This window comes from Ochotona princeps, chromosome 1 (genome assembly GCF_030435755.1).
Source record: "Ochotona princeps isolate mOchPri1 chromosome 1, mOchPri1.hap1, whole genome shotgun sequence".
Lineage (NCBI taxonomy): Eukaryota > Metazoa > Chordata > Mammalia > Lagomorpha > Ochotonidae > Ochotona > Ochotona princeps.
In genome coordinates this window covers 82,524,553-82,537,203 of record NC_080832.1, presented here as the reverse complement: position 1 = coordinate 82,537,203, position 12,651 = coordinate 82,524,553, and the positions used below count along the sequence as shown (strand labels likewise).

The following is a 12,651-nucleotide window of genomic DNA, read 5'->3' as shown; positions in this document are numbered from 1 at the left end:
AGCAGTTAGCATTCTCCAGGGATTGCTTCCACTTCTAATGAGGAATACCCTGGATCTCTTGTGCTATCTAGAAGGGTCTAGAAGCCCAAAAAATCACTCTTACTGTTTTTTTTTCCCACCTTTTTTTTCTTCCAGCTTGCTGTGGAATATCCAACCACACTTGATATTTCTGCAAATGGTTTAGGATTTGCTATTTGTCAGGTATGTAATAGGGATTGTATATTTAGTTAAATATTATTCTTTATAATAATCCTTTGATTTAAGGAATCACTTATCTTTTGCATAGATGTATCTTCATCAAAATTCTTAATAATTCACTTCTGTGACTTTGGCAAGATATGTTACTCCCTAATAAAAGTGCTCAAAATGTTGCCAACTAGTGGGTAGCAGCAGATAATATTTTTAAAATTCATTAAAAACATCTCTTGGAGGGTTACTTGGAGTGAGGATTAAAATCCTCCAACATGATATGTGAATCTTTGGGTGCTACCACCTTCCATTGTGAAAATACAGATCACAAATTGTGATTTCCTAGCGTTTCTGTTATAACATGATAACTAAACACATGTTTTACCTACAACTTTTAATATTCATCTAAGAATAAGCCCAACATGGTATTTTAAGTAATTATCTTGATGGATGGAATAAAGCATTATTCTCTGCTAATTGGGGATGGCACTGGGAATGTTGGGTCCCCTTCTAAGCCTCTGATTTGGGGTGCTTTTAAGCAAGACTATCGGTCCTTACACTAACCCATATTTCCATAGTATCTTTCACATCAGGGGCAGATCTGCAGTACATTGAAGACAACCAGATTAATAGGAAATCCATCACTTGTTTTTTCATCTTTGAAAAATGTTGTCTGATTAGAAAGAATCCTTAGCAGTCAAACAGTTTTCTGATAAGCAAGGGCTTTTACGTGTTCTAGTTTTCATTCATGTCACTGGCGAGTTTGTCAGGGTTCAGTTTGTGAAAAATGACTCCATTTAGGCAGCAGAGCATAGAAATTAGTGAATATTCACAAAAGGGTTGCCAATAGCTCTACTTTTTCACTTTGAGGGAATGTTTTACATTCTTTGAAAAAAGCATTACCCCATGAATATCATTCAGAGTGTTTTATGATACTTGTTTTGGAGTACTACCAAACCATTTTCCCAAATTCAAATAGTTTTAAAATGAACTTTTACAACAGGATTTATTAATAGTGATGCCATTAGCCAATGAAACCAATTTTTTAAATGCATGATGATGGCAGTTAATTTCTTTTTTTTTACATTTAAAAATATTTCATTTTATCATATAGCTTCATAGGCTCTGGGGTTGCCTGTGCCTTCCCTAAGTTCCCTCTCCCCCCATCGATTTCCCCTCTAGTGTTACAATGGATGTCCTTCATGAACAGTCACAAGTCCATCATGCTGGTATTGAAGTGTTTCCAGACATTGTCAGACAGTCCATCATGTTAGTGTTAGGATGTATTCAATTCTTTCACTGGGAGTCCATCTTTGGCCTGAAATAATTGATTGCTGATTAATTGTTGTAATTGGTCATTTGTTGCAGTTCAATGTTATTTATAATGTGAAAGATTCAGGATCTGCTAGAAGACGAAGATCTATCCAAAGTCAAGAAGCTTTTGCTTTAGATGTTGATGTAAAAGACAATGAAGATGATATCAATCGTGTGAATTTAAATGTGTGTACAAGGTAGGGATCTATTTAGGTTCCTCCACTTTCTCTTTTTTCTTATTAAAACTTATGAATTTGAAAATTCTGTGTAATTGTAAGATTGTATCAATTCAGGGAATCGTATTTAATGAAGAATTCAATTATTTCTACAGTTCCTATCAATACCTAGAAAAATTAATTCTATTTAAGAATTTCATAGGAATTTCCAAACATTATTTTATATTTTCCTTGTATTTGTGCTAAACAGGAATATTTGCATTAAAATAAAGTCGAGATCTAAATTAGGAGAACTCAGGGTGGAGGAGGGGAGGCAGGCATTTTGCATAGTGGTCAACATGCTGCTGCTTCAGATGCCTGCATCCCATATACAAGTACCTAGTCAAGTCTGACTCTGTTTCCAGTTCCAGGCTCTCACTAATACATAATCTAGGCAGCGACCCAAATTGAGTTCTCGGCTCCTGGTTCTTGGCTTCTGGTTTTGGCTTGTCCTAACCCTGAAAGTTGAAGACACTGGGAAGTGAACCAGAGGATAAAAGATCTCTTTTTGTCTCTGCCTTTCAAATCAATAGAAACAAACTGACTGATCACTAAAAAAATTGGGAAAACTTTAAGTAATGATGTTCAACATTCCCCAAAGTGGTTGTTTTTGTTGTGAGATAGTTTTCTTTTAAAATAATTTTATTCTAGCTGGATATTTTATCAAAACTGTTATGCTTTTAACTCAGAACTGTATAAGAACATGAAACTCTGATATTGGGAATAGTTTTATTTAGATGCATGGAAAGTACTCCAGTATAGAAAGTTTTCATCCTGGATAATTGTGCCCTGATACTAAAGCTTCTGCAAGTGGTTATTAAGGTTATTCTGAAATTGGTCTGTTTCCAAAGCATTAAGTTTTTAAAAATAAATAAATAAATTAATTAATTAATATGATTATTTCTCATGATACAGTTACTTACGCACAGGGATTTTCCCTCATGCACTGTTTTCCCCCGGTTATTACAAAAGTATAGTCCTTCAGCAATGACTAGACACAAGTCCATTATTTTGCTATTTAGTATTATGGCTTGTAGTTATAGACAATGGTAGATAGTCTAGTGTCCTATTGTTTAGGTACATTTAACAGTTTCATTGGGAGTCCTCATTTTATTTGGGAGTAGAGATGCATACTGCCCTGTATCTTTGTCTCTTGGTGTGCTAGTCCCCATTATACAGTTCATCTATGAGAATATATGTATATGCACGTGTACTTATGTATCTTTTGTTTTGCACAGAGGTTGTCTTCTTAAAAATTTTTATTTTTCCTGAATATAGTTCTATAGGATCAGGAATTTTCCCTTCCTCCCTTCCCTTTCTCTAGCCCCCACTCTTTCCCCCACATTATTGCAGCAGTATAGTCCTTCAGCAACAGTCATAAGTCCATCATTCTTCTATTTAAGTGTATCATGACATTGTTAGGTGTAGGTAGAAAGTCTAGTATCCTGTTGTCAAGATATATTTAACAGTTGCATTGACAGTCCATCTCTTATTCAGGAGTAGAAATGCATACTTCACTGTATCTTTGTTTCTTGGTATGCTAGTCTCCATTATACAGTTCATCTAGATGAATATATGTATATATATGTTTACTTATATATCTATTTTATATTTTGCATGAGGCTATCTCATATCAGTGAGAACACATGATATTTGTCCTTTTGATATTTGTTTATTTCACGGAGTATAATGTTCTCTAGTTGGTACCATTTTGCTGCAAATGGTAGAATTTCATTCATTTTAAAGACAGAGTAGTAATCCATGGAGTAGATATACCACATTTCTTTATCAATTCCTCTTTCAACAGGCTATTGGGTTGTTTCCATATTTTCAATATTGTGGATTGTGCCCATGTCATCATTGTTGTGGATTGTGCTGCTATAGATATAGGGTTGCAGGTGGCTTTTTCATATGCAGATTTCTCTTCCTTTGGATATATTTCCAAGAGTGAGATAGCTGGCTCATATGGTAGATCAAGGTTCAGTTGTTTAACACTATCCATACCAACTTCCGTAGCAGCTGCATTACCCTACATTCCCACAAACAGTGGAGTAGGGTCCCTTCCTCCCCACATCCATACCAGCTGGTATTAGCAGATTTCTGAATGTAGGCCAGTCTCACTTGCGTTAGATGGAACCTCCATGTGGTTTTTTATTTGTATTTCTAGGGAGCCTGAGCATTTTTTTCATAGGTCTGTTAGTTATTTGAATTTGTTCTTTTGAAAGATTCCTGCCCATTTCCTTCACCCATTTCTTCATAGGGTTGTTTGCTGTCGTTGAGTTTCTGAAGCTGTTTGTAAATCCTGGATATTAGTCCCCTATCTGTTGGTTAATGTGCAAAGAAGAGGGAAAAGGGTATTAACTTCAGACCTACTGATTTTATCCCAAGGCAATGAAGCTGACCTCCTCAGTTTATTCTAATGCATATAGATGTCTGAGAACAACTCCATGAGAACGTTATTAAATCAAGAGGAATTGCATTCTCTTCCTTGTAATGTAGCTCTTTATATCTGAATTATTTAGTCTTCAGTTGGGAGTCACTGTAAAGATAGACTGACACTGAGGAGCTGTTGGCTCTTTATACATATCCCCTAGCATTCTGCTTGCAGTTGTGTCTTGGGGACTGGAATCATGGATATGGTCCCGACTTACAGATGCTTATCTAGATCATCTCCGGTAGTTCTTCTCAGTGTTTAAATGAACTCAGTCTCCTCCTAACATCTGTACTGTTTTTGGACCTTACTGTTCATGATTTTTGGGGTAAAATGACACATGTGTTTATCCTATTATTCACCTTCTTGGGCATTCTGAACTAGTTTCAGCTTTATTAGGGGATTTCTCTTCAGCTGAGAAGAAAGACTCCCTTTATTCTCACTAATCTTTCAATTGGTCACAATTTCAGAATGCAAATGTCAGACTGTTTTTACCGTTGTCATGTCAGGCATGATGCCCAACACTTCTATGCATATCTCAGTGGAGCTTCACAAAGTTCTGTAACTTAGGTGCTGTTATATCTCCGATTTTCTCATTCAGTAATTCACTTAGTACCTTTTGGTTGAACCTCGTCTAGGACTATGCCAGGCACAATGTCAGCCATAGTAGTATAATGGTGAAGCAAAAAGACACTGACCTTGCCTCTGAGCAGCTTATTATTTGTGGAGTAAGAAAAAGTTAATAAAATAATACTTAAACGTGTGAAAATCTAGTTTAGAAACGACAGAGAAGAGGAGTCTTGTGAAGCTGAAAGATGTCAGATGGAGAAGCTGGTGGGGAGCAGAAGGTGGAACGAAGGGCTAGGAGAAGTCCTCATTTGCAGGGGCCATCGTAAAGATGCCTCAAATGTTAGTGCCGCACCAGCAGTGCAGCAGTCCCTGGGTAACAGATTTTGGGTTAATAGGTGGGACTTGAAGAAGGGAAATGTTTTCATGTTATGGTAGAGGTTTTATGAAGGTGATTTTAATGCTGCTACTAGTTTTCTTTGACATATCTGATGTCAAATGTAAAAAAAAATTAAGTCAATGTTTTTAGTGGCACTTTGCAGAAACTTTACCTTTGATTTCAGGCACTTTATTCTCTTCAACATGGTCCAAGACCTTACCTTAAGCAAGATTTTCTGTGTATCGTTGTGATTAAACCAAAGACTTACTGCCTCCGGCTGGTCGACCCAAATCAGCTAGGCACTTTTGATGATGTCCTGAAAGTACCATTTGCATTGCACTTTTAAATGTTAAAGCATGCTTTTTTCCCTCATGAGTAATTTTGCTCACATACGAGCACCTCTAGTTTCAATCTATTATTAGTATTCAGTAGCATGCTTTTTGGCTAAGTGAACCACCCAGCAGATGGTTTTAGTTGCTTTGGGTTGCGAGCTAGCTGAGGTCAGAACTAGCAGTACTGTATGGCTTTCCAATCAGTCGTGTTTGGCAGGTGTTCTAGCAGCCTTTTTTTGCTTTTGCCATTTGAAAGGACAACAGGAAGTAACTCAAAAAGTACCATGGTTCTTTTACAGTAGAGGTGAACTTCTTTCCATACCTGTGCTGGGAACTTCTGCTCCAAATGAAAAACTCATGTCACCTATTTACTTTAGGCAAATATTTATTTCCATGGAAGCAAAATGGTGTTGATACTTAGATCTTTTGAAGTTCAAAATTGTATACAACACAGTAAGAGCAGGATGCAGTGTAGTAAAACTTTCTGAGGTTTGTAATTCTCTCAAAGCAGCCAAAGAAAACACATAATATGCTCCAAGTATGTGGGAGAACAAAAGGGAGGCTGTGCCTTGCTGCTCTTTTTCTAAAACTAGATGAAGAAAAGTTGCTATGGACTTGGCTGCGGGCTGTCACCATGAGGCCAACTGAAGCTTCCCTCTTAGGTCCTACTTTCAGCTGGAGAGTTTGATGCTATCAATATGAAAATGAAAAATACAACTCAGTTTTGATTCACCACTAGAAAACAGAGTTATCTGGGAAAGGATGTAGATTGTTTCTGTTATAATCTAGAAGCACAAGCCTGTTGCATTACAGGCAGTTCATACCATCTGTTAGGTAAACATGTTGTTGTGTTACACATATCACTCCTCGTATGACTGAAATGTAGAAGAATATCAAACATGTAAAGAAGAATAACTTTGTGTAAAAAACTACTTGAATTTAAGCAGTAATCGGGATAAGATTTGTTATTTTAAATTTTTGCATGAAGATCATTGGCTAACTGTCTTAGGTTTTTCCTGATGTGTTTTCTCTCCTCCCATCCACTTTCCCTGTTTGATTTAGGTTTTTGGGTCCAGATAAGAGTGGCATGGCCCTCATGGAAGTTAACCTACTCAGTGGCTTTACTGTGCCTTCAGATGCAATTCCTTTGAGTGAGACTGTGAAGAAAGTGGAACATGATCATGGAAAACTCAACCTCTATTTAGATTCTGTAAGTAGTGAAATGTAAATCTCAGCAAGTTCTCTTGGAGGAAGCTGCCATTTCTTGTGTTCAGAGATCTGCCTTTCTTTCAGCACAAGGATACTTCAACAAGTTCTTGGTCTTGAGGAACTAGGATCTTTTTACTTTTTACTTGTTGAACTCTCAGCCTTGGGGAACTTTAAGCCTTTGAGTATAATTTAAATTAAAAATGCTATCTCAAAAAAGTGAACAAGAAAGAAAGAAGGAGGAAATAAGGATATATCATTGTGTTCTGAGAATTATAAACTGCTGGAAGTTTTTCTGTTTGTATTAATAGTATCACATTAACACAAGAATTGCTGAAAACTGTGTTATAGTAATTATAATGCACTTGCTGTGACTCTGAGAAGCTAATGTATTAATAGATTCCTTTTTTAAAAAGTTCATGAAAAAATAAAATTAGAAGATGAGATTTTGGTGATGAAAAAATTTGAAATCCATGCATAGGAGGATTCTTCAAAGAGCACATGGAAAAATGCAAAAAAAAATTGAGATGTATGAAGTTTTTGCATAATATGTTTCCTATGAGCTCTCTTTCTCTTTGAAAGATATATTTATTTTTATTTGCCAAGCAGATTTATGCAGAGAGAAGGAGAGACAGAGGGAGGAGTCTTTCATGCTTTGGTTCTTTCCCCAAATGGCTGCCATGGCTGAAGTTGGGCTGATCTGAAGCCAGGAGCCTGGGGCTTGTTCCAGCCTCCCACATGGGTGCAGGAGCCCAAGGGCTTGAACCATCTTTTGCTGTTTTCCTGGGGTGCATTAGAAGACAGCTGGAGCAGAAATGGAGTAGTTGGAAGATGAACTGGTGCCTCTATGGGATTCTGGCAGTGTAGGCAGAGGCTTACACTACTAGGCCAACTATCAGGCTGTGGCACTGGCCTTGCTAGTTCTTCTCGCCCCCACTGACCCCCCCAAGAGCTCTTTGAAGACTCATCATATGCATAGATTTCAAAATTTTTTGTATCGGAATGAAATTATCTTTTAACTGTTTTTCATGCACTTTTTGAGGTACTCTTGTATGTTTTCAGTTATTGTTAGGTCAGTTTTTGTGTCTGGATGACTTTGCCTTGGCAACTATACACTCCCTTTACTACAAATGCATTACAATGCAGTTATATACAACATTACTGTTAATGGTGATTCCTATGAAGGTTTTGATAAATGAATTTTTAAAAAGATTTATTTTTATTGGAAAGGCAGATATACAGAGAGAAGGAGAGACAGAGAGAAAGATCTTCTATCTGATGGTTCACTCCCCAAGTGGCTATAATGGCTGGAGCTGAATCAATCCAAATCTAGGAGCCAGGAACCTCTTCCGGGTCTCACATATGGGTGCAGGTCCCAGGGTTTGCACCATCCTCCACTGCTTTCCCAGGCTGCAAGCAGGAAGCTGGATGGGAAGTGGAGCATCTGGGATACAAACTGGCTCCCATATGGGATCCTGGCGCATGCAAGGCGAGGACTCCAACCCCTAGGCTACCACGCCGGGCCTGATAACTAAATTTTTATTTGATGTCCTTTGCAAGATACATGAAAACTACCACTGTTATACCTTCAAAAATTCAATCCAGATTTTAACTTGAGAACTCTCTGCCTCAGGGAATTACTAAATGTAGTTCCTTAAATGCTAGATGTGAAAGCTTTAATTACAAGTTTTAAAATGCTTTCATGAAACTTCTAACAGGTCTGAGAGTGATAAACATTACTGTCTTTAGCATTTAGGTGCCTAAATCATAGTGTAATCTCAGGGATTTGCTCTTGACACACAAATATTGTATAACCTTCATACTTTCTTCCAATGGCTGTGTGAATGTGCTGATCCAAGATTCAGATACCTAAAATATGTCAGGGAAATGTACATGAAGAATTCCAGACTCTGCTTGTTATATCTGCCAAGTGGTGGTATGTAAGTTAATTCTTTTCGCTAATATCTGTATGCAATCAAGAGGTTGAACTGAAATTAAGATTGTTTCTAGGATTTCATATTAGTTGGGGAAAGTATGTCTGTTTCTTATTCCAGTTTTTCTAAGTATGAATTGGAAATATATTGCTAGCTATTTTTTAAAAGATAGTTTCCAAATGTTTCCGTTTATTTTAATGCTTAAGAAACTATTCTGGATAAAGTCTTGTTCAAACTAATTCAATCTCTATATTCTTTTGCAGTTCGGAAATTTTTTTATTATTAATGTTTAAAATGAGCGCCTGATTCAGAACTTAAAAAAATTTTGAAGTTCTTATAGAGTAATAAATGGTTTTGGAGTTTGTTTTGTGCCCCTCATATTCTTGAGTATCTAACGCTTTTTAATTAATAAATTAATTAATTTGACTTTTTTGTGTACTATTACTGGCAGGTAATGGAGTGCTTGCAGGAATTTACTAATTTCTGATTGGTCAGGCAGTGTTGTTGCCCCGATTGGCATAAGCTGTCTGTCTTGCCGGCGGAGTGGGTGGTTTTAGTACTCCGTATCAGCCAGTCATCGCCTGTGGTGCGCATCACTTGCCCCTGGCCTGACCCCCACCTCGGGGCGGGAGCCCAGGAGATTGGCTGCAGAGGGGGTGAGCCTTCCACTGCTGAGGTTGAGCAACAGGGGATCAAGGTCCCTGAAGCCTGTACCTCAGGGCTTGATGCTTGTGTGATATCTCTTGTTCTCAATATCCTTTCAAAGAAAATGGACCTGAGAACAATGCCTGTATTCTATTTTACATGTTCAATGAGACAATTCCTAGAAAGTATTCATTGTAGAACCTGGCACACAGAAGTCCTTTCTTTTTTTTAATTTTTATTTTTCATGATAGTTCTATGGTCTCAGGGATTTTCCCTTCTATCTGCCCCATTTCCCTACCCACCTTTACTTCCCTCTGCCCCACCTCATTTTCCCTATATTATTACAATAATGTAGTTCTTCATAAACAGTCATTAGTCCATCATTCTGCTATTTAAGCGTATTATAACATTGTAGGTATATGCAATGATAGAAGGTTTAGCATCCTATTGTCAAGATATGTTTAGCAGCTTCATTGGGAGTGCATCTTTTGTTCAGAAGTAGAGATGCATCCTGTACTTTATCTTCTCTTCTTGGATGGAAGTCCTTTCTAAACATGTTTCTGTCTGCTTGCTCTAACAATAAGGCATGTCATGAATGTGTACAGTGCCAACCCTCTGAGAATCTTTTGTATTTTTCAAGGTAAATGAAACCCAGTTTTGTGTTGATATTCCTGCTGTGAGAAACTTTAAAGTTTCAAATACCCAAGATGCTTTGGTGTCCATAATGGATTACTATGAACCAAGTAAGTGTGTTCCAGAGTGTTCTTCCTAGTATCTTTGAAGTTAAGCCAGTCATTCATTCCTTTACTTGCTTGTTCACTGAAAGTAGCCACCTGTTGGACTGGTTTTATGGGGGGACTGGAAGGGGAAAATGTGGGGGTTGGGGATCCAGGAAGTGAATTTTCCACTTAAATGTTGATAATTCACAAGGGTGGGATAATGTGTAGCATGTAAGTAATAAAAAAAGATAGTTTAGGTTTTTACTACACTATTCCACACTGCACAAAGAAGTTCAGTTATGTTTCATTTCCAGGGCTTTGCTTCTATTCCAAGGGCTCGTCCCATCTGGTTTTATAACCGGAGAGCTTTAGCAGAGGCTGTGAGCAGCACCCGCAGGCTTCTAGCACCAGGTGGCTGGAGCCATTGCTTCACTGAGGGAGTCTCTGGTGCTGTTACGACATACACCACATCATGACAGAATTTTTTTGAAGTGCAACAAGAGCATTATATTCCGGAAAATAAGTTGAACGTCTGATTTTACTGACAACTTCTTACTTTATAAAGCGATAGGACTTTCAGGATGTGAAAATAACAGATTTGGGGAACCTTCAAGTTAATTAGGACCGATCTGTGTTTATGTCAGAGTGACTTTAATGAGGGTGTGATTTCTGTGGTACAGTCTCTAATTGTAATGTGTCCTAAATAAGCACTGAAGGTGTCCCAGAATTGCCGGAATGTATGAGATGTGTAAGCATTTTAATGGGTGAGATAGTTTACAGACAACTACACTGCAATAAAATGAACTTGTGCACACTGTTGTTGGTGGTGCTTATCAGCAGAGTGTTCAAGACTAAGGTTTAGCCTCTGTTTTCTTTCCTTCCAAGTTAACAAGCCAGTTCTTGCAGGAGATCTGGAGAAAAATTGAGGTAGCGTTTGTTTTCCAAGCAGAGGGCTGGCATATACTGGGGAGATGCCAAGACCATGCCAATTACCCAGTTTTGTTAGTGAATTTACAAAATTCTCAAATTGATATTTAAAAATTTTCTTAGGTAATATACATGTTTTTATGGGAAACAATTATATTAAGAGTGGACTGGTTTAAAATGAAGACATGAGAAATACCAGAGCAAGCAAAAGCCGCCAACCCCCCTTTTAAAGTCTATAAATACACTTATGGCATAAAAAAAGCAATCCTTGCAAAAAATCATGAAGGAGTTTGAAAATGGAATGTATTCTTAAAATGTTGTAAGAATAAAACCCTTTACATCTTACAGTGACTGTAGTGTAGTAGCTACTTTGTAGAGTTTGAAAAATGTTGACTGGTGCTCTATTTTTTCCCTGGATTAAATAGATTTGAGATACTACACGCTCAGTGTTCAGAAGACACTGCATAGCCAGACGTTCTTTGATACTTAATTGTTTTTCAGTAAAGTCCTGGATAATATCTCTTTTCAGCAGTTTTAGAGATTGGGGTTTTATTTGGAGAACAAGCTCTGCAGGAGGTTAAACATTTGCCCCTGTTCCCCCTGTTCCAGCGAGAGATTAAAGTGCTCCTGGTTGCAGCCCGCCCAGCTGCAGCCGGTTTGTTCTCTTTCAATGCCGGCCAGCTGCTGGTGGGAGATAGATGGAGCTCAACACTGTTTCTAGATTGGATCACCATTTGGGCCCTTCCTTGAGCATTTCAGTTGTGTTTTCTGAAGAAAAAATAAAATGAGAGCAAGAGAGGAAAAACTCCAGAAGGTGGGTTGAGATACTCTTTCATTTTGGCAAGGCCCTGTGTAAACTGCTGTGTGTCTTTTCGCGCAGGGAGGCAGGCGGTGAGGAGCTACAACTCCAAGGCAAAGCTGTCCTCCTGTGACCTCTGCGGTGGCGACCCGGGCTGCGGGCTGTGTGTGGATGGCGCAGGGCGCCCCCTTCATCACTTTTCACTCATCTTCGCCTCCTGTTTCATGCTCCTGTGCTCTTTGCAGTGTTGGCTGTGATCCATTTTTTAAGGACTCCATGAAACACAAACATTTCCAGAAGATACATGTAATCATTTTGTTTTTCATAATTGAATACTGTCTCTGATTATTTTGAGCAGGCATTTTTTTCCTTTGTTTCTGTGGAGTTTGGAGGCGTAGTGTCCAACGGGTCCTAGTGTGGATAGCTGCAGAGGCTTCTTCATGGGACCGCTGTGGAAGACCAGAATGCCGACAGTTGTATATTTTGTTTCCCCTCACCCACCTCTTCTCGGAATGTTTTAGGACTTTGGGGGAAGTGTTTACTTTCTCCAGAATAAAAGTATTATTTTGAATTAATCTTTCTTGTTTTGTGAAAGAATTGAGCCTGGAGACTTAAAACTCGAGAGGCATCAGCAGTTGTGTCCATGTTAAAGGTGGGCTTCCCTGAGAGCTGAGCTGGAGATGACTGGCTGGAAGGGCTTGTTCTGTCCCTTCTCCTTGCCCTGTCCCACCTGTCACTACTGCCTACCCCAACCCAGTCCCAGTGGTCTGTCCCTTAACTGCACATTACTTCTTTCCTTTTAGATTGTCGATGGAGAATTTTAAAAAGTGAACCACACTCTAATATGGGATGCAAGCATTGCAAGTGGCAGCTTGATCTGTGGGCCACAGTGCCTGCTCCTAAACTTGTTTTAATCCCATTTCCCATGAACTTTTTTTGACGTATCCTCCCTAATACTCCCTAATTGTGCCATGGGAAATGAAAATCTCTCTCT

The 12,651-nt window shown here is 38.4% G+C and overlaps 1 protein-coding gene across 1 annotated transcript in view; it reads left to right on the top strand.

Moving 5' to 3' along the window:
- CD109 (CD109 molecule) overlaps positions 1 to 12,077 on the top strand; it is a 128,927-nt gene extending 116,850 nt beyond the window's left edge. The window contains exons 29-33 of the mRNA XM_058661363.1: positions 136 to 201; positions 1,558 to 1,700; positions 6,490 to 6,637; positions 9,853 to 9,955; positions 11,739 to 12,077. Of these exons, the coding sequence (XP_058517346.1) occupies positions 136 to 201; positions 1,558 to 1,700; positions 6,490 to 6,637; positions 9,853 to 9,955; positions 11,739 to 11,914 (636 nt within the window). The 3' untranslated portion in view covers positions 11,915 to 12,077. The remainder of the gene's footprint in view (positions 1 to 135; positions 202 to 1,557; positions 1,701 to 6,489; positions 6,638 to 9,852; positions 9,956 to 11,738) is intronic.
- The last annotated feature ends 574 nt before the right edge of the window (positions 12,078 to 12,651 follow it).